Source organism: Erpetoichthys calabaricus, chromosome 4 (genome assembly GCF_900747795.2).
Source record: "Erpetoichthys calabaricus chromosome 4, fErpCal1.3, whole genome shotgun sequence".
In the NCBI taxonomy this organism is placed as follows: Eukaryota; Metazoa; Chordata; class Cladistia; order Polypteriformes; family Polypteridae; genus Erpetoichthys; species Erpetoichthys calabaricus.
This window is the reverse complement of record NC_041397.2, coordinates 311,783,081-311,805,897: the sequence shown is the minus strand read 5'-3', so window position 1 is coordinate 311,805,897 and position 22,817 is coordinate 311,783,081. Positions and strand designations below refer to the sequence as shown.

The following is a 22,817-nucleotide window of genomic DNA, read 5'->3' as shown; positions in this document are numbered from 1 at the left end:
CGTGTGCTTGGACAACAGCTGGACAGTTCAGTGCACCACACACACACGCACACTTTCGAGTTGCTGTCCTTATATGAAGCTGGTAAACCCGAGAACGTGCAAACTCCACACTAAGGGGGTTACACCCTGGAGCTGTAGGGCCACAGTGCTAACTACTGAGCCACCATGTTACCCCCTCTTATCTTTATGGTCAGGCTGCTTTCATTTTGTACAGTAACTTGGGCAGCAACTATAGAAAACTGTATTGTTAAAATTGGTAATTTGCACATATTAGAAAAGCATTGAGAGAAGTAGATATAATATTTCGCCAAGCATTAAGATGTAGAAGATATAATTAAAAATATATGTGGCATAAGCCCTTTTATTATTTTGTATAAGCCTGAAAACACCCAACAGTTCATACGCCAAAGGTCAGACGTGCTAGAGAGCTGAAGAATGGGCCCCTCGCTTAGAGCAGGGAATGTGAACTCTCTGGTTGTAAATCACTGTAGGGGGAAGAGAATAGCCCCTCACCAGACAGATAAGATGGGCAGAGGGGGGGTTTGACACCCCCTCAGTGCTGAGAATTATTGGTGGAATTAATGGAGCAATGTGTTAGGAGTCAGATGAGAGAGAATAATAGCTGAAATGATAAGAATTGTAATAAAAGTAAAAGGTGCCCATTGCTGGGGGGCTCATTGTTCCATCTGAGTCGAGTCTGCATGTGTGCCATACAATTAATCCCAATTCTGCTGCCTGTCCTGAGACTCGGGGTGACTCTACTGAGGCTGAGGGCGCCCCTGCCGTGTCTGCCTTCTTCCACACAACCTTCATCACCGAAAGCAACACAAGAATGCGATCCAAAGAAAGAACACACTGTGAGGTGCAGTACCACCAATGGGCGAGATTGGACCTGATGGGGCTAACCTGACCAGCAAGGAGTGCTGATCTCAACCCGAACTGCAAACTTCTGAAAAAAAGGGGAAATCAGCTATGGGGAGAAGGAAAAATGAGGGGCAGAAAAGGAGCAAGAAGCTTCTAGACGGTGACATGAAATATCTGTAGGCCACCACTGTGGCCAAGGACTGTGCCACCCATTAGAAAGTGAGGTCCTTTAATCCCAGCCGGGTCAGATTTTCTTTTGTTTTTTTTTGTTTTTTTAAACCCCGGACATCTTATTCAGTACTATGAGGATTAAAAGTTGGTCCAGCTCTGATTATTATTTCTGAAGGGTATACTTAAGTGTAAGGATGACAATATTACTGACCAGTAGAGCTGCAGACCTCCACAGCTTTGCTCCGTGGACAAGCCAATCAAATTATAGCCATCCGATAACAGTCTGCTGCCTCTGTAGGACATGTCCGTCACGTTACATGACACACCCCTCTGTCACTTTAACACACACACAAACACAATGCACATTCTTCTCATAAAATATTTGTGGAGATTGGGGAGGCGTGTGCTATAAGTGGGCGTGGCCCGTGTTGGAAGGGTTTGTGTAGAAATAGGACTGAAGAATTAAATGTTTAAAGCGATACCGAAAATACAAATATTTAATATATTGTAAATACAATTCTCACATTACTGCACTTTACTAAAGGCAATAATAATAAAAAACAATACATATTAATAAATAATAAACAACATATAAATTATTGTTATTTATTGTTTATTAAAATAAATTGTTTACTATTAGTATTACTATTAACAATAAAAAAATTATTAACAATATAAACAAAATTATAAAAATAAAATATATAATCATTATTAAATAAAAAATAAATTATTGCTAATAGATAAATACAAATAATCACAATTATAGAAATAATTACTGCTTATTATTAACAATTAATAATAAATTGTATTTTATTGTTTATTATTATTAATTAAAATACTGTTTATTGTTAACAATTAATAAAAAAATAATAAACATATATAAATTGTTTATTAAATTATATAATTTATTAGTATTACTATTAATAATTTTTATTGTTAATATTAATATAACAAAAATAAAAAATACATGAAAAATTATAAAAAAACATTAAATAAAAAATTAAATAAAATAAATTATAGAAATAGTGTGCTTGGTGTGTGGGTGTGTTTGTGTGTGTGTCCTGCGGTGGGTTGGCACCCTGCCCAAGATTGGTTCCTGCCTTGTGCCCTGTGTTGGCTGGGATTGGCTCCAGCAGACCCCCGTGACCCTGTGTTCGGATTCAGCGGGTTGGAAAATGGATGGATGGATGGAAATTATAGAAATAATTATTGCTTATTATTTCATAAATAAATTGTATTTTACTGTTTATTATTATTAACAATTAAAATATAATAAACTGTTTATTATTAACAATAAAAAATATTAACAATAATAAACAATATATAAATTATTTGTTTATTAAATAATTATTTAATGTATTATTAGTATTACTATTAATAATAATTTTTATTGTTATTAATAACAAAAATTAAAAATACATCAAAAATTATAAAAATAAATCATTAAATAAAAAATTCCTAATACAAATAAACAAAATTATAGAATTATTGCTTATTTAATAATAAATAAATTGTATTTTATTGTTTATTATTATTAACAATAATAAATTGTATTTTAGTTTATTATTAACAATTATGAATAAAAATAAAATATAATAAATCATTATTAACAATTAATAACTATTATTTATTGTTTATTACTATTATTATTGCTTATTAATAATCATACAATTAAACGAACAATTAAACCAATTTAAGGTAAAATGACTTGTGTATTGTGAAAGTGGTTGAGACCAAAACCCGCAGCACCAGGAGGGCGCCACTCCTGAACTTGAGAAGCAGGGGTGTGAAGTGGCAAAATAACAAAATAAAGTGCTGCAGACTGAACATCCTGATTGGCTGTAACTCATGAGTGAGGATGAAATGAAAAGCTCCTGCCACTGGGACAGAACTCACTTAAAAAAAAAAATAACCCAAGCGCACACACTCTGGATAAATAAACAAATTAAAAAATAAAAGAAACACTAGAGACCCAAGAGGCTTGCTTTCACACTACTTTCCAGGCAGCAGAGGTGCGCTCGTCTAGCAGAGCCAACACCCACCGCCAGATGCTTTCCATAGCCATGCATATGTTTTTGCGCTACCTACTGGTGGAAAGCGGCATGACCCCCCCACTGCCTTTACGCCCAATGGAGCTCTAAAGAGGAGGACCTCATGGCTGTAGGGTGCTGTTAAGACAAATATGGCTTTGAGGCTGGGACACATTCAAGCTGTTAGCGCCTACCTGTGGTCGGATCTGGGCAGCCTTCTTGGGGTCGACCATGTGCACGTGCTCAAAGTGTTTCAGTGTGTGCTGCCGGTCCTTCTGCTCTGCACGCACATACTTCTTCAGAAGGTTAAACACATGGCGAGGCTGTGGAGAGGAGGACAGTCACTAGCCGGGCACAGTGGTGGTAAAGCACTCTTTAGACACAAGATGGAGGGATGAAGACGAGGGACAACATACAGAAAGGAGGAGCACAGGGACACCACCTGCCAATGAGAGTCTGGCACAGAGTACACAGAGGAAAAGAGCACACTATGTCTGATCATGCTGAGGAGGACGTGGACAAACACAACAGCAATGGGCACACAAGAGGCCAGGCACTACATCTGTGGAACACGCAGAGGACAGAGATGCCACCTCTGCAGCTGGTATGATGGGAACAAACAGGCCTGACTGGACAGAACAGTCTCACTACCTCAGAGGAAAGGAGCATTACAGGAAAAATAAATAAATAAATAAAAAACGGTGACGACATTGAGAGAACAAGTACTAGCTGTCCCCCCCCCCCCCCATAGCCTTACAAAGAGGAATAGGCTGAAGACAGAGAATGAGCTCCAAGGGGAGAGGCACAGACGATGGACCATTCAGAAATACATAAAAGACACAGAGGACAATTAGTATAAGGGAGACGGGCACCACACGGACGAGAGGAACTGACCATGTGCCAAGTAGTAGAAGGAGTAGATGAAGTGCAATGAGATCAGAGATACCACCAGCCTACTGAGTGTTAAAACGATACGGAGAGAGAGATGCGGGATGAAGACAAAGAACAGGCAGGGGATGGACCACACACAAAATGAGCTCAGAGTGGACGGGAACATCCAGAAATATGACAGAACACACGCCTCAAAGACAAACACCACTTGGACACAAGGAGCTGACTGGGTGCCAAGCACAGAAAGAAAATGAATGACTGGGAGATGAAGTACAAAGTACGATACAGAGAGAGATGGACTGAAGACAAAGACCACACGTGGAAATGAGACACAGAGCTGTCGGACCAATCAGATACGAGGAAAACCAAGTCTGCCTGGACACGAGGAGCTGACTGTAAGCCAATCACTTAAAGGAGAGGAGTACTTGGAATAGATGAAGTACAAAAGAGACCACCGGCCTGCAGTGTGTTCAGAAGAATAAGACAGACGGGCTGAAGACAAAGACCAGACACACCACTAGCAGATTGAGTGGCCAGGGCACAGCTAATGGACCAATCAGATACAAAGACAAGTACAAACGAGGAGATTAAAAAGATAGAGGAGGTGACTTTGTGCCAATTACTTGACACTAGAAGCCCTGAAGCCTACGAAAAAAGTCGTAATTCCGGGTCACCGTAAATTCCTTTGCACCTTGCACCTACATTTACCCAAATCATTGTAGACACGGAACACACATGAAATACAAGTGTTCCAGATAATGAGATATTATTTACCCTCTACAGCTCCCGGCACCTCACACCCAGATAAACAGATTTGAGCTGCGTCGGTGGTAATGGGACAGCAGGCTGCTTGTGCTGATCGACACATTTGCAAAACAAAAGACGCTGATGAAGAGGTGCAAAGGGATTTAAAGTGGGCCGAGATTACAAGTTTTTTTCGTAGGCTTCAGGGGTTCTAGTGGTAAAGGAGCAGAACAGTTGGAATAGATGAAGTACAAAGGGAGACCACCAGCCTACTGAATGTTAAGATGCATAGAGAGACGGGCTGAAGTCAAAGAATAGACACACCAACAGGTGGAATAAGCTCAACGTGGACACACAGTCAAGAAAATTATTCAATAGAGAATAAGTAAAAAGGAGACAAGCACCACCGGGAGATGATGAGCTGAAAGAGAAAGAAGAGTGCACTGCGTGCCAAGTACAGAAAGGATGCAAAGACAATGATGGAAGTTCAAGGAGATGGGAGAGACCACCAACCTACTAGCTGTTAAAAACATACACAGAGATGGGCTGAAGATAAAGAACAGACGCACCACAAGTGGAATGAGCTCAAAGTGGACACAGAGAGGCGCAGGCGCGACTCACTAACCAGAGAGAACAGGAAGGAAAGACGCCACCTGCAGGCTAACCTGAGGAGTGAAGGAGGTGCAGAAGGAGACGGCACAACAGCCAACGTCACACATTCGCATCTCATGTGTTTAAGTTCCGTAATGTGACCTCGTTGTTAACCTCGTCTTTTTCTCATTATGTTTGATCTTCCCTAAAATGTGCGTCCATACAGCTGTTTTAATAAGCTGCTCCTCTCTCTGCATTTCAATTTACCGTAATGTCCAAACCGCCCCCCCCCCCCCCCCCCCCCCCCCCCGACCCGCTGGTGTCAGAGCTGACTACAGGCCCACAACCTGACTCTCCTTTTTTTTTTTTCTTTTGTTTTATTAATTCTGTTGCCCCCCCCCCCCCCACACCTCAACGCCCCCCCTCACATTTCCCGCCTGGTAATGTTGATAGCGTGGCAGAATTGATCGCCTCCATTTCGCTGAGCTTGCTTACTTCACGAAGGGATGGGTCCATTAATGTCAAATCCTGGCTGAATTATACTGCTGTTAAGATTACTGTATAGATTTTATTTCAATTTAGGGTCTTAATGTTTTCTAAGCCCTCCCTAAAACTCATTTAAAGTGTAATCACCTGATGGGATTTCTACATTTATTTTTGTGAATTACAACTCTCCCCAAACACTCCTTAAAATCAGAAATCACAAAAAAAAAAAAAAAAAAAAAAAAAAAAAAAATGGGTACATTTAATGTAACGAGTACTGAAAATACTCAAGATGGGGCCACAAAGGACAGCACGGTGTCATTTAAATAAGGTCGCGCTATGATAATACTGGTCAAAATAAATTACTTACGTTCAATACATTAAATTAAGTTTGTTAAAGAAACGGTTGATTAAACCTTATAAGCCAATCGGGGTACACTAATTGTTAGCCGTTTACCTTATTGAACAATATTCTGAATTTCCCTATGGGATTAATAATATTTAATGAAAAAAAACAAAATTCACCTAAGAGACGGCAATACTCAAGTTGTCCACCAGAGGGGGCAGGATATAAGAAACTGCTGTGGCGATTTTATCCTTTAACTGTAAGAAACACTTCAAACTTGGAAAATGTGGCTGGGCTACCACAGTCTTAGTTAAGAATAATAAAAAGGAGTGGCACTGAAGAAGGAGTTTATTTTGAATTGAAACTCGTGCGGTTTACGCTCATTTCGGTTTCAAATCAAACAACCAAGTAGAGCCTGAAAATGTAAAAAAAAAAAAAAAAAAAAAAATGTCAACACGGTTTCAAAAACTCAAAAATCAAATGGTTTGTGACTCGTTTTCTTTGGTTACTTTATGTTAATAATTTTCCACTTTTAAGTTAACAAATTTGTTAATTCCCATCATTTGGAATTTACTTTGGCTTTCTAACGATCTTTTCATTCTGTTAGTCATAGGGTGAGCCTGAGGGGGCAGGCCCCCCCCCCAACACTGGAGCTGGGGCCACCAAGGGCCTACATAATCCATGAGGAGGGCCTCATTTTGCTTTTTTGCTCTTGCTTGTTTGGCGGTCTTGTATTTGGAGTTCTAGATTACCGTAGTCCCCCCGTTTTTGAAATTCAGGGTTCAGAGTAAAAAAAGCACAGCCATCGCACTTAGGAGACAGAGACGATTCACACGAGAGCTGTCAGATGAGAGGAAATCTGCAGATTATAGGTCCATGTCTGAAGATTAAAAGTAGAGGGGCAGAACCAGCGGAGAGGGCCGAGGTCGACTTGTAGACGGAGACTCTACAGATGGGGTTATGGCACAGGAGACACACAGGACGTTAACAAGGGAAATGTGGGGAGATGCAGCCTGGACAAACCGCCTACAGTATGAGCAACCATCCCGATGTGGCTCTGAGTAAAGAGACGCGACCCACAGGCGTAGAATATGGTGGAGAGTCACATGGAAACGCCAGCAGAGACGAAATATGGGGAGTACAGGCCCATTTCCGAAGGGTAAGAACAGAAAGTAGAAAGAGCGGAGAGGACGGGGGGTCTACTTTGGGTGAGAGACTCTACCGACGGGGTTATGGCACAGGAGACACGCATGATGCTAGCAAGGGTACAGTGGAGAGACACAGCCTGGACAGCAACAGGCAACCACCAGCAGAGAGAGGGGATGCGCTGAAGGTCGATTGAGTAAGGAAATGCCACCTCCAGAAAACAAGAGATGCTACTTGAGGACTGAAACGACTTGCACAACATAGACCAGGCTCAGAGTAACCAGACACAGCCCGATGACTTGCAACATGGATGGAGAGTCACGCAGAGATGCCAGCTGAGATGAAATATGGAGGGTAGAGACCAACGTCTGATGAGTGAGGGTAGAAAGCAGAAAGAGTGGAGAGGAACTGAGGCCTACTTGTGGATCGAGGACCAACAAACAACCACTTGAACAGAAGAGACTCACAACCAGACGGACCAGCCTGTAGGCTCAGAACATGGAGAAGACTCACACAGACATGCCAAATGAGGTATAATACGGCCCAAATCCAAAGCCTAGGAGTAGAATGCAGAAAGAGCAGAGAGGAGCAAAGACAACGATGTCTCATAAGAGACTCTACCGTGGTACAGAAAACACACACACACCATTATCAAAGGAACAAAGGAGAAACGCGGCCTGGGGACCATCGGACAACCCCCTATAGTAGGAGCTGACAGAAAAGATGTCTCTCAAGGCCAAACGAGTAGAGAAGAGCTGACAGCATGCAATGTACACAGGAATTAGAGAAGCCACCTGAAGTACGAGTAGATGGAGATGGAAGAGAAGCACACCCTTGTGGACCTACCTCGGCTTACAGGCTTAGAAAACAGAGATGGGTCACACAACGAGAAACTAGCTGAGAGAAAATCAGGAGAGCGCGGGGTTCCACAGGAAGCATATGAAGTATAACAGGCTGAAGGAGGAGAGACCCACAGGTTTAATACGTCAAGAGCATAAGAAACAAAACGGCAGAAGCAGAAAACAGCCTGGAATGAAAGGTCACCCCAAGCGCTTAAGAATGAAACACACATAAGACCAGAGGTGGACCCCACCATATGGAAGAGACACGTCCATGCTCTCTGGTCAAGCAGAAAGAAAACACACTAAAGGAGAATTCATGATGAGGGGCCACCTGCAGATAAGGTTTATGGAAGGACAGGTACACAGGAAAGACACCTTGGGAGTCTGACTGGGCAGAAGTCACACGAAACAAGAGAAGGGGTTTCAACTGAAGAGGCATCAACTACAACATCAACAGGATTCATAGAGACACAGCAGCAAAGACCAACTGTGGAGCCTACAGTTGTGGCCAAAAGTTTGGAGAAGGACCCAAGTGTTGGTGTTCACCAAGTCTGCGTCTTCAGTGTCAGATGTTTCTCTGGTAGACTGAAGTAGAATGACAAGCAGTTCAGAAGTTTCAAAGGCTTTGACTGACAATGACATGAAGTTGATGCCCACAGTCCATATTTGCAGTGTTGGTCCTTCTTTCTTTTTCAATTGGCCCTGGCAGGCTGGCAATCAACCTCTGGGCCCAATCCTGACTGATGGCAGCTGCCCATTCTTGCAGAATCAGAATTGGTGGGTTTTTGTTTGCTCACCCGCCTCTTGAGGATTCTCAATGGACCATCTTCACAGCATTATAGCAAACCCCCCCGGGCAAAGCAGTGCACTGGGACCTCCTACCTACACAACCACTCAGCAAGTCACAACATACATAGACTAGCATGGGGGCTTGTGGGGGGCAACTGCCCAGTGTGCCCATGCGTTAAGACTGTCTGGGGAGTTTCCTGTCCTTGGACCCACAAATTTCCCCAAGCCACTTACTTGTCACTTTGGCCTTATGGCCCGGTGCTCCGTCATGCTGGATTGTTCATTGTTGGTCACCAAGCTGTTGACAGAACTTGATCTCGGAGGATGTTTTGGTCCCATTCTTTATTCCTGGCTGTGTTCTTAGGCCAAATTGTGAGTGAGCCCTGCACTGCCTTGGCTGGCATGAATGGTCTCAGGATGCTTTACTTTTGGCGTGACACAGGACTGATGGTAGCACTGCTCACTTTTTCTTTTTTTCTGGAGGTCCCAAACAATTGGAAAGGGGATTCATCAGAGACAATGACTTGACCCCAGCAGTCCAATCCCAGAATATCAGTCTGTCCTGGATGACTTCTTTGCTGCCCTTCTTGACACCCACCAGGCCATCTTCTAAAAGTCTTTGCCTCCCTCACATCTGCCTTCTGCCATTCCTGAGGAAGCTCTGCCCTGGCGGTGCCCCCTGATCCCAAGCCATGAATAAAGAATGGGACCAAAACATCCTCTTAGTGCAACTTCTGCCAACCATCCAAGAAGAGTTTGGTGACCAACAATGAACAATCCAGCATGATGGAGCAGCGGGTCATAAGTGACAAGTAAGTGGCTCGGGGAACAAAACATTGACATTTGGGGTTCATGGCTTGGAAACTCCCCAGACCGTCTTAACGTATGGGCACACTGGGCAGTTGCCCCCCATGAGCCCCCATGCTAGTCTATGTATGTTGTGACTTGCTGAGTGGCTGTGTAGGTAGGAGGTCCCAGTGCATTGCTTTTGCAATGGGGGGCCTATAATGCTGTTAAGATGGCCCATTGAGAATCCTCAAGAGGTATGTGGACAAACCAATACCCACCAATCTGGATTCTCCAAGTATGGGCAGCTGCCATCAGTCAGGATTGGACCCAGAAGTTGACTGCGAGCCTGCCAGGGCCAACTGAAAAAGAAAGAAGGGCCAACACTGCAAATATGGACTGTGGGCATCAACTTCATGTCGTTGTCAGTCAAAGCCTTTGAAACCTCTGAACTGCTTGTCATTCTACTTCAGTCTACCAGAGAAACATCTCACAAAAAGATCTAAAAACACTGAAGACACACACTGGGTGAACACCAACACTTGGGTCTTTCTCAGAACTTTTGGCCAAAGGTGCACAGGTCCACGGAGAGAAGTGTAAGGTGAACAGAGGAGTGAGTCTGACTCGAGGACCGACACCAACCAGCTTTATGGGGTACAGAAGACCCAAGTGATATTAGCATGGGGGAAAGAAAGTGGTGGGACGCAGCCTGAAGAGCAAGGGAACACCCACACCTGCAGTAGGAGCAGGTAGAAGAGATGCACCAAAGGCTGAATGAGTAAAGACAGGGGGACTGCAGAGAAAGAACAAAGTCATGGCAGTCACTGCCTGAACGATAGAAGAGATGCACGCCATGCAGACCAGGCTCGGAGTAAAGAGACGCCGCCTGATGACTTCCAACATGGAGAAGAGTCACACAGAGACAACATTTAGAGATTACAGGTCCATGTCTGAAGAGTAAGAGCAGAGAAGATGGTAAAGGACTTAGGCGGACGTGCGGTTCAAGGTTGCTCGTCAAGTATCGATGAGAGGGGTGGTAGGAAACACAGAATGGAGTCAAGACAGCATGGTGGCCTGCCAGCAGCATCGTTGTGAATGAAATGACAAAAAAAAAGGTCCAAGTCTGGCCAGTGACACACATACACATGCACGCTGGCACAGCCGCCTTACCTTGGGGGGCTCGGCCTGCAGTGCGGTCAGGTAGTTCTCAAGGGCAATCCGTCGGCGGTCATTCAGCATCGCCTCCACGCGGGCCATGTGGGTTTCCACCAGCTGCTGCCGCTCGCTGGCGGCCTCCTGCTCCAGTGTCTCGACCTTTTCTTGGAAGTGCTGCCATAATAAAGGGCACACACACACACAAAAAAAAAAAAATCAGTAAATGAGGCCCATTGTGCCCACGAGACTGGCATCTTACTGTTTGTTATTCAAGCAGATTTCTGCATCCGGCCAGCAGGTCTCTTCATCAGGCATGTCTTTGGCAAGCCTGTGACCGATGCCATCTGTGCCCTGTCCTGAAATGGGACAAAGGACGCCTTATCGGTTTTATGATGATCTCAACTACTACCACTTCTTCTTTCGGCTGCTCCCGTTAGGGGTTTCCCATCTTATGACGATCTCGACGATGCTGTTTCCATGTGATGACTGGCACCACAAAACAAAATAAGGGGCATATAGACCTGGACATTCACTCGCCATCTGTCTGTACACATGTGGGTCACTTTGGCCTCATGCCAAGCTGGCCACTATGCCCACCAGATGACAGATACGAGCCCTGGGTCTGCACCCACTATACTCACCCTGACTTGCTTGGTATCCACTGGCCACTCTCAATCTCAAGAGGAAACACTTCAACATGGAGGTCCTTAACCTGTCAAAGGCCATGAGGTCCACAGCCTGAATTGTAACCTCATTCTGGACGTTCTTTTGGCTGATCACACATGCCCACCTCACTCTGGATAAGCACATTCAGGTGGTCTTCAAGGGCAATTTGTCGCCAGTTGTTCGGCTGAATGATGATCAATGAATCAAGCCCTCTGCTCCCAGCTGACTGACCAGTGCCCTCCATTTACTTAAACTCCTTCACTAGGGAGAGCTACAAGACGACCATGACCTGGAAATTTGAGGTGCCAATACTCCTCCTAACTCTGGGAGCATGCATGCTGGGGCCTGATGTGAGCAAACTGCACTGATGACCCCCTCCCCCCATGGGTCCAAACAAAAATGTCAATCTGGTAAAGCAGGTACCAGCTGGCATGCAGCAGCGCACCCTACTGGACACTATGGGATGAACAGCTCGAGAAGGCCTCAAGTGTTCTTGGGTCACCTGTCGCGCTCGGTGGGGGGATTCATAGGCCGCTGCCCGTGTGCAGCTTGTTTGAATGGACCAAGGAGGATATGCCCACCGCTCTGCCAACTCAAAAGTCCGGGACAGGCTACTGGCCATGAACTGATAAACTGGTCACTTTACTTTTGGTCTTCAATCCGATTCTCCTCCACGGCAAGCAGTCTTATTACACAGTGAGGGTCACTTTAAAGTCAACACACGTCCCATTGTCCACTGAGGTTCCACGTTCGCTTTTCACACTTGCGATATTAATAACAGATTTCATTATCCTGCACATCAACACGCAGTTTCAAGCTGGAGTTTTGTCATCGTCTTTGCTAGCAGCGTTGCCCGTCACTCCTGAACTCACCTGGATGACGGCCTTCTTGTCGGCACGTGGCAGGTTCTTGGCCTGTCGCTCTGCCTCTTCCCACTCCCTCATCACCTGGAGGAACAAGAAGATGGAGATGGCAAAATAAGAATTAAAAAAAAAAAAATTATTTATACTGTGGACACTAGAGGTCGCTGTTGCCTCTTTCAATCCAACAGACAGACACACTGCACACTGGGTAAAAATCACCAAGAAGATCTTTAATGGAGTTTCTTCTTAATGCAGTGCCCAAAAGCACCTCCACAAAGTAACAACCACTGTTCAGAAATCTCTCCTCCACTCCTCCCACCATGCTCTGTCCTGCTCAGCTTGGCGAGTCTCCACCAGCCCTTTAAATAGTCTTTGACCCGGAAGTGCTTCTGTCCTTCTGACCACGTGATTTGTCTGCACTTCCAGGTCCGATGGAGACTTGTGGATTTCTTCAACCCACAAGTACTCCTGTGATTCCGTTCCCATGGCTCATGAGTGTTTCCGGGCTATACGGGAAATAGAAATTCTCAAGCCTCCCTGCAGCGTGTCCTGGTGGCACCTATGGCACCCAGTAGGGCTGTGAAGCTGGACTCCAACTCCCATGGTGCCCTGCGGGAATCTGGGGTGCCGCTATGCTGCAGGGGCATCTCCATCTGGCATTCTGGGGGAGGCATTGACCCTCTGTAACTGCATTCCCCCATTTTTCTCCTTTCTGGGCGTCCCGGCCAGGTTGGGCAGCCAGCCGTCCGTCACAATATATTATATATTGTATAGAGCCAGGGGGTGGCAGAGTGTGCCAACTCTTTCATTTCTCCGCAGACCTGTTTTGGGTAAATCTGCCTCCCCCTGATGACATCACTTCCAGTTCTGGCCCTGTTGATGATGTCACTTCTTCCGCTCTCCTTTAAAGCTGCCATCTTTTTACAAGCAAATAAGTTCTGTGTTGGACTCGAACCTGTGCACATCTGTACAACCAATTTACTCTTTTGCATGCATTAAATATTACATGGGTAGCTGCCCAAAACCTTTTTGGGTTATTGTCTATCCTTCACTATATTATATTATATATATATATATATGGGTGGCACGGTGGCGCAGTGAGTAGCGCTGCTGCCTTGTGGTTAGGCGACCCAGGTTTGCATGTTCGCCCCGTGTCTGCGTGGGTTTCCTCCGGGGGCTCCAATTTCCTCCCACAGTCCAAAGACATGCAGGTTAGGTGGATTGGCGCTCCTAAATTAGCCCTAGTGTCTGCTTGGTATGTGTGTGCGCCCTGAGGTGGGCTGGCGCCCTGCCCGGGGTTAGTTTCCTGCCTTGCGCCCTGTGCTGGCTGGGATTGCCTCCAGCAGACCTCCGTGCCCCTGTAGTTAGGATATAGAGGGTTGGATAATGGATAGATGGATATATTATATATATATATATATATATATATATATATATATATATATACATATATATACACACACATATACAGTGCATCCAGAAAGTATTCCAGCGCATCACTTTTTCCACATTTTGTTATGTTACAGCCTTATTCCAAAATGGATTAAATTCATTTTTTTCCTCAGAATTCTACACACAACACCCCATAATGACAACATGAAAAAAGTTTACTTGAGGTTTTTGCAAATTTATTAAAAATAAAAAAACTGAGAAATCCCATGTACATAAGTATTCACAGCCTTTACCGTGAAGCTCAAAATTGAGCTCAGGTGCCTCCTGTTTCCCCTGATCATCCTTGAGATGTTTCTGCAGCTTCATTGGAGTCCACCTGTGGTAAATTCAGTAGACTGGACATGATTTGGAAAGGCACACACCTGTCTATAGAAGGTCCCAAAGTTGACAGTTCATGGCAGAGCACAAACCAAGCATGAAGTCAAAGGAATTGTCTGTAGACCTCCGAGACAGGATTGTCTCGAGGCACAAATCTGGGGAAGGTTACAGAAACATTTATGCTGCTTTGAAGGTCCCAATGAGCACAGTGACCTCCATCATCCGTAAGTAGAAGAAGTTCGAAACCACCAGGACTCTTCCTAGAGCTGGCCGACCATCTAAACTGAGCGATCGGAGGAGAAGGGCCTTAGTCAGGGAGGTGACCAAGAACCCAATGGTCACTCTGTCAGAGCTTCAGAGGTCCTCTGTGGTTAGAGGAGAAACTTACAGAAGGACAACCATCTCTGCAGCAATCCACCAATCAGGCCTGTATGGTAGAGTGGCCAGACGGAAGCCACTGCTTAGTAAAAGGCACATGGCAGCCCGCCTGGAGTTTGCCAAAAGGCACCAGAAGGACTCTCAGACCATGAGAAAGAAAATTCTCTGGTCTGATGAGACAAAGATTGAACTCTTTGGTGTGAATGCCAGGCGTCACGTTTGGAGGAAACCAGGCACTGCTCATCACCAGGCCAATACCATCCCTACAGTGAAGCATGGTGGTGGCAGCATCATGTTGTGGGGATGTTTTTCAGCAGCAGGGACTGGGAGACTAGTCAGGATAAAGGGAAAGATGACTGCAGCAATGTAGAGAGACATCCTGGATGAAAACCTGCTGCAGAGCGCTCTTGACCTCAGACTGGGGCGACGGCTCATCTTTCAGCAGGACAACGACCCTAAGCACACAGCCAAGATATCAAAGGAGTGGCTTCAGGACAACTCTGTGAATGTCCTTGAGTGGCCCAGCCAGAGCCCAGACTTGAATCTGATTGAACATCTCTGGAGAGATCTTAAAATGGCTGTGCACCGACGCTTCCCATCCAACCTGGTGGAAGCTTGAGAGGTGCTGCAAAGAGGAATGGGTGAAACTGGCCAAGGATAGGTGTGCCAAGCTTGTGGCATCATATTCAAAAAGACTTGAGGCTGGAATTGCTGCAAAGGTGCAGCGACAAAGTATTGAGCAAAGGCTGTGAATACTTATGGACATGGGATTTCTCAGCTTTTTTATTTTTAATAAATTTGCAAAAACCTCAAGTAAACTTTTTTCACGTTGTCATTATGGGGTGTTGTGTGTAGAATTCTGAGGAAAAATATGAATTTAATCCATTTTGGAATAAAGCTGTAACATAACAAAATGTGGAGAAGTGATGTGCTGGGAATACTTTCCGGATGCACTGTAGATATATGTAGATAGACAAACAAAGGCATGTATGTAGTGGGAAGAGGCATGTGTATATACACACACTGACCCCTGGTGGACAAGTGAGACGCACACAAATCAAGAAGAAGAAATGGCAATTACCAACAAAAAATGAGAAACCCCTCATGGGCAGAAAATAACCAGAGGATTCAAGCCAAAGTGTCCGCACTCGCTCTGCCAGGATGCTTCTTACAATGCGGGACGGAGGTCCGTCGTCCCCTGTGGCGGACTCTGGCAGTGGCATCAGGGTGGAGCAGACTGTGCCAATCTCTGGGTTTGAAATTAGCAAACTTCAGCCTGAATATGTGCAAAGCAAGAGCGGAGACCGTTTTGCGTCTTTCTAATTGCTGGCCCCCCAGATAAAGTCAGGGAGGGAGGGAGGAGCACAGGGAGGAGCCAGTGACAGATGCCTTAGCCGCACACCACCAGCACCACAAAGCAATACTGGCGCCTAGTGGCTGTTAAATAAAATAACATGGCTCATGATTCTACTTGGCTATGTAAATAAAATGCCAGGCTGCCAGTTCAGAGCCCACTGTGGCCCCTCGTTATCCACTTCTGTTGCTTAGTAACGATTCAGAGTCTTTACTATTATATTTAATAACGTGATGCTGTGAGAGGTGGTCATTCGGCATCTCATCAACACATAAAACTTTTTTTCCAAACATTCCTTCATTTCCAGATTGTATCGAGAGTCCCACTGCCCACCATCAAATCCATCCCTACCCCACTTGCCCACCTGGGACATCTTCTCCCGATGCTTGGCCTCCAGGCTCTCCTTGGCCTTCTGGAAGTGGGCATGCTCGTTCTCATCGCCGGGTGTCTCCAGGTACTTGTCCACTGCATCCGGGGTGCTAGCAGCTGTGGTGGGCACTGGGTACAGAGAACAGGACAGATCAGGCCTGCAGCAGACAACAGAGCCCCTCCCTTCCATCATCATCATCATCTTGATCATTTTCAGAAACCCCAAACCCATCACCACTACCCGTCTGTTTACCACTCCAGTCAGATGAAAAGAGACGGAAAATTCTGGATGCATTAGAAAGCAGGCAGACAGAAAGCACACCACCAGTGGCCCCCCAGAGGCTGCCACTCAGAGGAGTGCTGGAAATGGCATCCCCATCAACAAGGGCTCCGTAAGTGGGCATTAGGGAGTCCGTCCAAGATGTCACCCCCTAACTATTACAGATTTGTATTGGAAGAAGGTTAGAGTTTGGCATGCTGGGGGCATCTAGGTGGATCCCACGCCCAGTGTCCTCACCGGACGTCACCCTCTATGGACCCACCTGGTCAGTCCTGAGAGGCTCTGATGCACCAGTTTGAATCCCCCCAAAAAAATAGCGGAAAAACTGGGGCATCTCCACACAGTGTGATGGACAGACAGACGGACGGACAGACAGACCCCCGTGAGAGAGCAGCACAGAAGAGGCGAGACGGGTGTTAGTGACCAGTCAGTGAGGATAGTAGGAAGGAGTGGACAGGCAGACCCTCCAGTAAGTGAAGACGGTGACAAGCATGGGACAGACACGCCCGTTAGTGAGGACAGTGCAGAAGAGTGGACAGACAGGCGCCTCAGTAGTGACCCAGTGCCCCCAGTTAGTGAGGTCAGTGATGCTACGTGGACGGGGCTCCCACTTACGCACGTCGCCGCACACCGACATGCAGTAGTCTTCGGTCTCAAAGTTGTTGCGGTTGCCTCCACAGCCGCCGTAGATGAACTGGAAGCACTGGCCTTTGGACAGGTCGAAGAACCAGCGGGGCAGCATGGCACGGCAAGGACCGGTCAGGGCCTCTTCTGAGCACACCTCTGAGAGGAGGAGGAGGAGGAGGAGAGTGAGGGCACAGCGGGCAACACTGCGACTAGGGGACAAGCCTTTCAAGCTACCTGCAGCCCCCTTTAGCAACTGGGCCTGTCTGGAGGGGGAAAACCACACAGACAGACAAACCGACAGACGGGCAGACACACTACGTCCCCTATGGCATAGGGACAGGACCTACATTCACCTGGATGGCATTCCCAATTCGAGCCAGTGGCAAGAAGGGGACACTGAGCTTAAAGTGTACAGGAGGGGAGGATTTATGGGATGAAGACACAAAGACATGGAGGACCAGACTCGTCTACCTCACAACCTGTAAGCTGCACTTGAACGTCACCTTCAAAAAAAATCATTAGGCATCACGGGCGGAGAGCGGGCAAAGAAAGGACAGCGGGCAGAGGTCCTCTGCGACGGTGGAGGGATGGGGCAGGGCATCTCACCTACGTAGGACAAGGACCTGCCTCACCGATGGGGAGGGGTCAAACGTCACGACTCTTAACCATATAAGGTAAGGACACCACTGGGAGACGAGGGATAGGGTGGGGTCTGAGGTGGGTGGAGTCAGAAGTGAGACTCAAACATATAAGGCAAGGATACCACTGGGAGACAAGGGATGGGGCGGGGTCTGATGTGGGTGGAGTCTGATGGCAGACTCTTAACCATATAAGGCAAGGACACCACTGGGCGAGGAGGGATGAGGCGGGGTCTCATGTGGGTGGAGTCTGATGGCAGACTCAACCATATAAGGCAAGGACACCACTGGGAGATGAGGGATGAGGCGGGGTCACAAGTGGGTGGAGTCTGATGGCAGACTCTTAACCATATAAGACAAGGACACCACTGGGAGACGAGGGATAGGATGCACTCAGACGTGGGCAGAGCCAAACATAAGACTTAACCATATAAAGAAAAGGACCTCTATGACAAGACAGGGATGGGATGGGGTCAAACATCATGACTCTTAACCATATAAGGTAAGGACACCACTGGGAGACGAGGGATGGGGCGGGTCTCATGTGGGTGGAGTCAGAAGTCAGACTGAACCATACAAGACAAGGACACTGCTAGGAGACAAGGGATGGGGCGGAGTCTGATGTGGGTGGAGTCAGACTTAACCATGTAAGACAAGGACACCACTGGGAGAGGAGGGACGGGGCGGGTCTCATGTGGGTGGAGTCTGATGGCAGAGTCTTAACCATATAAGGCAAGGACATCATTGGGAGACAAGGGATGGGGCGGAGTCTGATGTGGGTGGAGTCAGAAGTCAGACTCTTAACCATATAAAGCAAGGACCTGCCTCACCAATAGGGTTGGGATGCACTCAGACGTGGGCAGGGCCAAACGTAAGACTTAACCATATAAGGACAAGGACCTCTATGACAAGACAGGGATGGGAAGGGGTTAGATTCCTAAACATACAAGAGAATGGGGTCGGGGCCCGATGTGAAACTCTTAACCAAGACAAGGTCCAGGGATGGGGCAGGTCAGATGGCTCAAATGTTAATAAATAATAATTCTTTGCATTTATACAGCGCCTTTCTCACTACTCAAAGCGCTCAATGTTTGACTCTAAGATATGCAGAACAAGTACATATTCATTATATAGTGCCTTTCAACTTTTAATCTAATTTCTTCTCTATTTATTTTTGATATAGCGTCTTTCATATACTTATTTTTTTTAATGCTACATGTCTTTCTGTTATATAGCACCTTCCTTCTCTCCGACAGAGCACGTTCATTTATTTTCAAACAGCCCCTTCATCGCTCATATCCAGGCACCTTTCTTCTCTATGCCATAGGGCCCTTGCCCTCTATATAGTGCCTTTTACGTCACCCTCTGTAAAACCTAAACGGGCTCAGATCTGCCTGTAAAATGGACTTGTACACTTCCTGCTGGTTAGACACCCCTAGGTATCACACACACACACACACAATGCCCATCTGATGAGTGTTTCCTTCAGACGGGTCCTCAGGGTAACCAAAGAAGCAAGCCTGACTTGATATAGCGCCTTACTGACGACTGCACCCAACCCCCCACTAGCTAGCCAGGCGACCCGCTCAAGATAACACAGCGGCGACTGAACCACCCAATGCACTTCAAAGACATCCTGCGGGTGAAAGTCCACTTCAGCGGGTCTGGCAGACCACCTCGGCGATAATCTTTACTTCATGCAGCACCCCTCCCTCGACACCCCACCCTAATCACGGCCCAGTAAGGCCCTCCCATCTGCAGCGAGTTTTATGCACATACCTCTACCTAAAGACTGGAGTCCTGGTGTTGGCCTCATATAGCGCCTTGCACGGTGCACACTGTGGTGTCGCTCACTCAGTGCCACATCACATACTTAAACCACAGCCCTCAAGAACACATTTTAGCTGCCCTCTGCTGGTGGGTGGCCCACAGAGCAGCAGGCCAAAGTCAACTCGACCTCTCAAACCCCACCATTGGGGGGCTATGGTTTACAGCGGGGATGGCATGAAGCTCATACCACACCTGTAGGGGTGTGGTGGTGAAAACAGGTCCGTTCAAATTGGTGCCCTGTGACTGGCACCATGAGGGCAAATTCAAGTCTTAGATGCCAAAAGCTGCATTTCCTCCAGTCCACAAACGAGGGGCACACAGCGGAGGCTTACCTCGGACGACCTCCTCAACGGACTCAGTGGTGGTGGTAGTTGTGGTGGTCATGGCCACGATGGTGGTGCGCTCGCTGGCCTCTCCTTCGGGCTCTTCGTCAACCTCATCCTCATCATCTTCATCATCCTCACCCATGGCGGGCTGCAGATCCTCAGTATCTTCTACTTGCACCTCACGGGGCTCCCTGAGAGAAGATGGGAGGAACAGAGATGGTGAGCACGGGGGTTCAAGGGTTCAATGACTGCATGCCAGTCGTATGTGATGCCAACATTGAAATCGATGAAGAAGAAAGCAGCCCCAGCTTGGAGGGATGATCATATGGAGACGAGGTGCCAATCACTGGGCACAAGGAGTGCTGCTCTCGACAGAGTCATTCACAGGAGCGTTCATTAAAAGGGTGGTGGGCATACATTAAGGTGGGGGGGGGGGGGAATGGCTCAGCACTTTAGAAATTTGTCATACCCGCCCTCCACATAGTCAGCGTCCGCACCGCCCCACCACACATCCGAGTCGTCTTCTTCTAACTCTGTTGAGTCCAGCTGGCTGGCATCAGATGGGCAGCAGACAAACTCCACACCACGAAAACGGTCGATGCCACAGGGCAGCAGCATGCCATAGTCGTGCAGGTTCATTGAGCGGTCGCCACAGGACTGGGCAGGAGAGAAACATATGGCACAGTAAATAAGGAGACTGGCAATGCCTAAAAGCTGTTAAAACCAGCCCAACGGTGCCCATTAGACGATGTCAGCACCCACCTCTTTGGCCACCGTGTGCCAGTGCAAGTGGCTCTCACACATGTCCATGCGCTCCTGGTGGAGGAACTTGCACTTGTCAGGAACCAGCAGGGCATCGCTGACAAACTCGCCAACTGCACATAGAAAGAGACAGAGAGACAGACATGTAGAGTTACAGGTGGGCACCAGCCAAAAATCATCACCATATACATCCACCTCGGACATGGCATCACCGTTCACCCGTTGGCCGAGACTTACCCAGGCAGCGGTAGGGCACCACGATGTGCGGGTGGCTACGGCAGTTTTTGCGCCCTTTCTTGCACCAGTTCAGGATGGTGGCAGGCTGGTTGGCCTCCACTACGTTGGTGATCTGCAGTTCAGGGTAGACCTGTCAAAGACGATACCAGTTAGTAGGAAATGCCAATGGGTAACAAAGTGACTGAGTGAGTAAAGTTACACACAAAAGGCAGGCTGATCACGTGGGGCAGGGGGCGATGCCCACTCTGCCAGGTGGCACTAGTGTCTTTCCCACCAGACAGAAGCCTAGAGCCCCAAGGGGTGGTCATCAAGTGGGCTGCAGGCTCACAAACAGAACCCTGGGGTCACTGAGCTGCAATGAGGCCTGCGGTGAAAGGCGCTATAAAGTAGTAGCAGATGTACTGCCAGGTTGTATGGAGCCCAGAACTGTTTTTACATTACGTAAGATAGGTGGAAAGGCGCTATATAAGGCGACTGATTGGGAGGGAAGGTCCTATAGAAGACCTGCACAGTGACACTCGTGTCCTTCACAGCTACACAGACAGACAAACAGAAGTGAAACGCACAGAATAACAGAGGGACAAAACGTAAGAGAATGGCAGACACGTGTGAAGGCGCTATATAGCGGACAGACAGACGTCAAGGGTACTACTCTTGTATATAATAGAAAAAAAAGAGAAATGTGAAAGGCGCTATATAACAGATACAAATGTGAAATGAACCACAGATGTACAAAGTTCAACAGATATCATAGATGGAACTGTGATTACATAACAGATATATAGCGCCTTTCACGTCTGTGTAACAAATGGAAAAGGCACAACGCAACAGAAACACACAGAAGGCTCTGCCTAATAGAGAGCTGTAGAAAGGCGCAGACACGTGAAGTGCACCGCGTAACAAACAGACGTAAGGCACTCTATACAACAGACACGCAAACTGTAACAGAGGGGCCGACGGACGTGAAAGGCGCTATATGGCACATGGAAATGACACGACATAAAAACGGACTGGTGGACACTATGAGAGACACCTAGAGTAGACACGTGTGACATGACTAGATAACAGACTAGAGGTGAAAGGCGCTATATAAAGTAGACACATGTGACATACACAATAACAGACAGATGTCTGGATGCTTACACCGGCTCCCGGGCAGATTTCAAAATCCTTCTTTTAACATATAAAGCATTACATGGCCGAGGTCCGGCTTACTTGTCTGAACTTATCATGACTTACAAACCTGAGCGCACATTAAGATCTCAAGATGCCGGTCTGCTTATGGTTCCAAGGATTAATAAAATAACAGTGGGAGGTCGAGCTTTTAGTTACAGGGCCCCTAAACTGTGGAGTGGTCTGCCTGCTACTATAAGAGATGCCCCTTCACTCTCAGGCTGAAGACTCACGACTTCAGTTTAGCACACCCTGACTAGAGCTGCTGATTAACTCTACATCTCTGTTGTTAGTCATTAGCACTAAAACATAAGTAACATGAGAGTTAGAATTGGATACTAACCCTCACTTATTCTGTTTCTCTTCTTGGTACTCAAATGTGACACTTGGTGCCACGGCACACCTGCCAAGTTGTTTTGCCTGCCTAAGGTAAAGTCATCCCTGATGGAGGATCGCAGGAATCGTGGGAAAGAGGGGTCCTTTCATTGGATCGTGAGAAGGAGGGGTCCTTTCATCGGATTGGCTGGCCCAGCGCTGTTTCAGCCATGGAATGGCCGAATGGGGGAGGCAGCTTGATGGCCGAGGTCTGCAGGACTCCAAATCTTCTTATGTGGTATCATCTACTGTTAAATTCTGCTCCGTACTTCTAAAATATTTGTTTTGATACTGTATTGAGGATTTGTTCTGTTCTGTGTATTGTATTGTA

At 46.8% G+C, this 22,817-nt stretch overlaps 1 protein-coding gene across 2 annotated transcripts in view; it reads right to left on the bottom strand.

The window, feature by feature from the left end:
• The window catches only part of appa (amyloid beta (A4) precursor protein a), an 89,568-nt gene that overhangs the window by 19,912 nt on the left and 46,839 nt on the right, over nt 1-22,817 (bottom strand). The window contains exons 3-11 of one of the 2 annotated variants that reach the window (XM_028792932.2): nt 20,939-21,068; nt 20,702-20,814; nt 20,409-20,596; nt 19,946-20,130; nt 17,134-17,301; nt 16,234-16,367; nt 12,377-12,451; nt 10,854-11,012; nt 3,260-3,388 (exon numbers count right to left, since the gene is read on the bottom strand). In XM_028792932.2, the coding sequence (XP_028648765.1) occupies nt 3,260-3,388; nt 10,854-11,012; nt 12,377-12,451; nt 16,234-16,367; nt 17,134-17,301; nt 19,946-20,130; nt 20,409-20,596; nt 20,702-20,814; nt 20,939-21,068 (1,281 nt within the window). The remainder of the gene's footprint in view (nt 1-3,259; nt 3,389-10,853; nt 11,013-12,376; nt 12,452-16,233; nt 16,368-17,133; nt 17,302-19,945; nt 20,131-20,408; nt 20,597-20,701; nt 20,815-20,938; nt 21,069-22,817) is intronic. The other variant, XM_028792933.2, reaches the window with a different exon arrangement.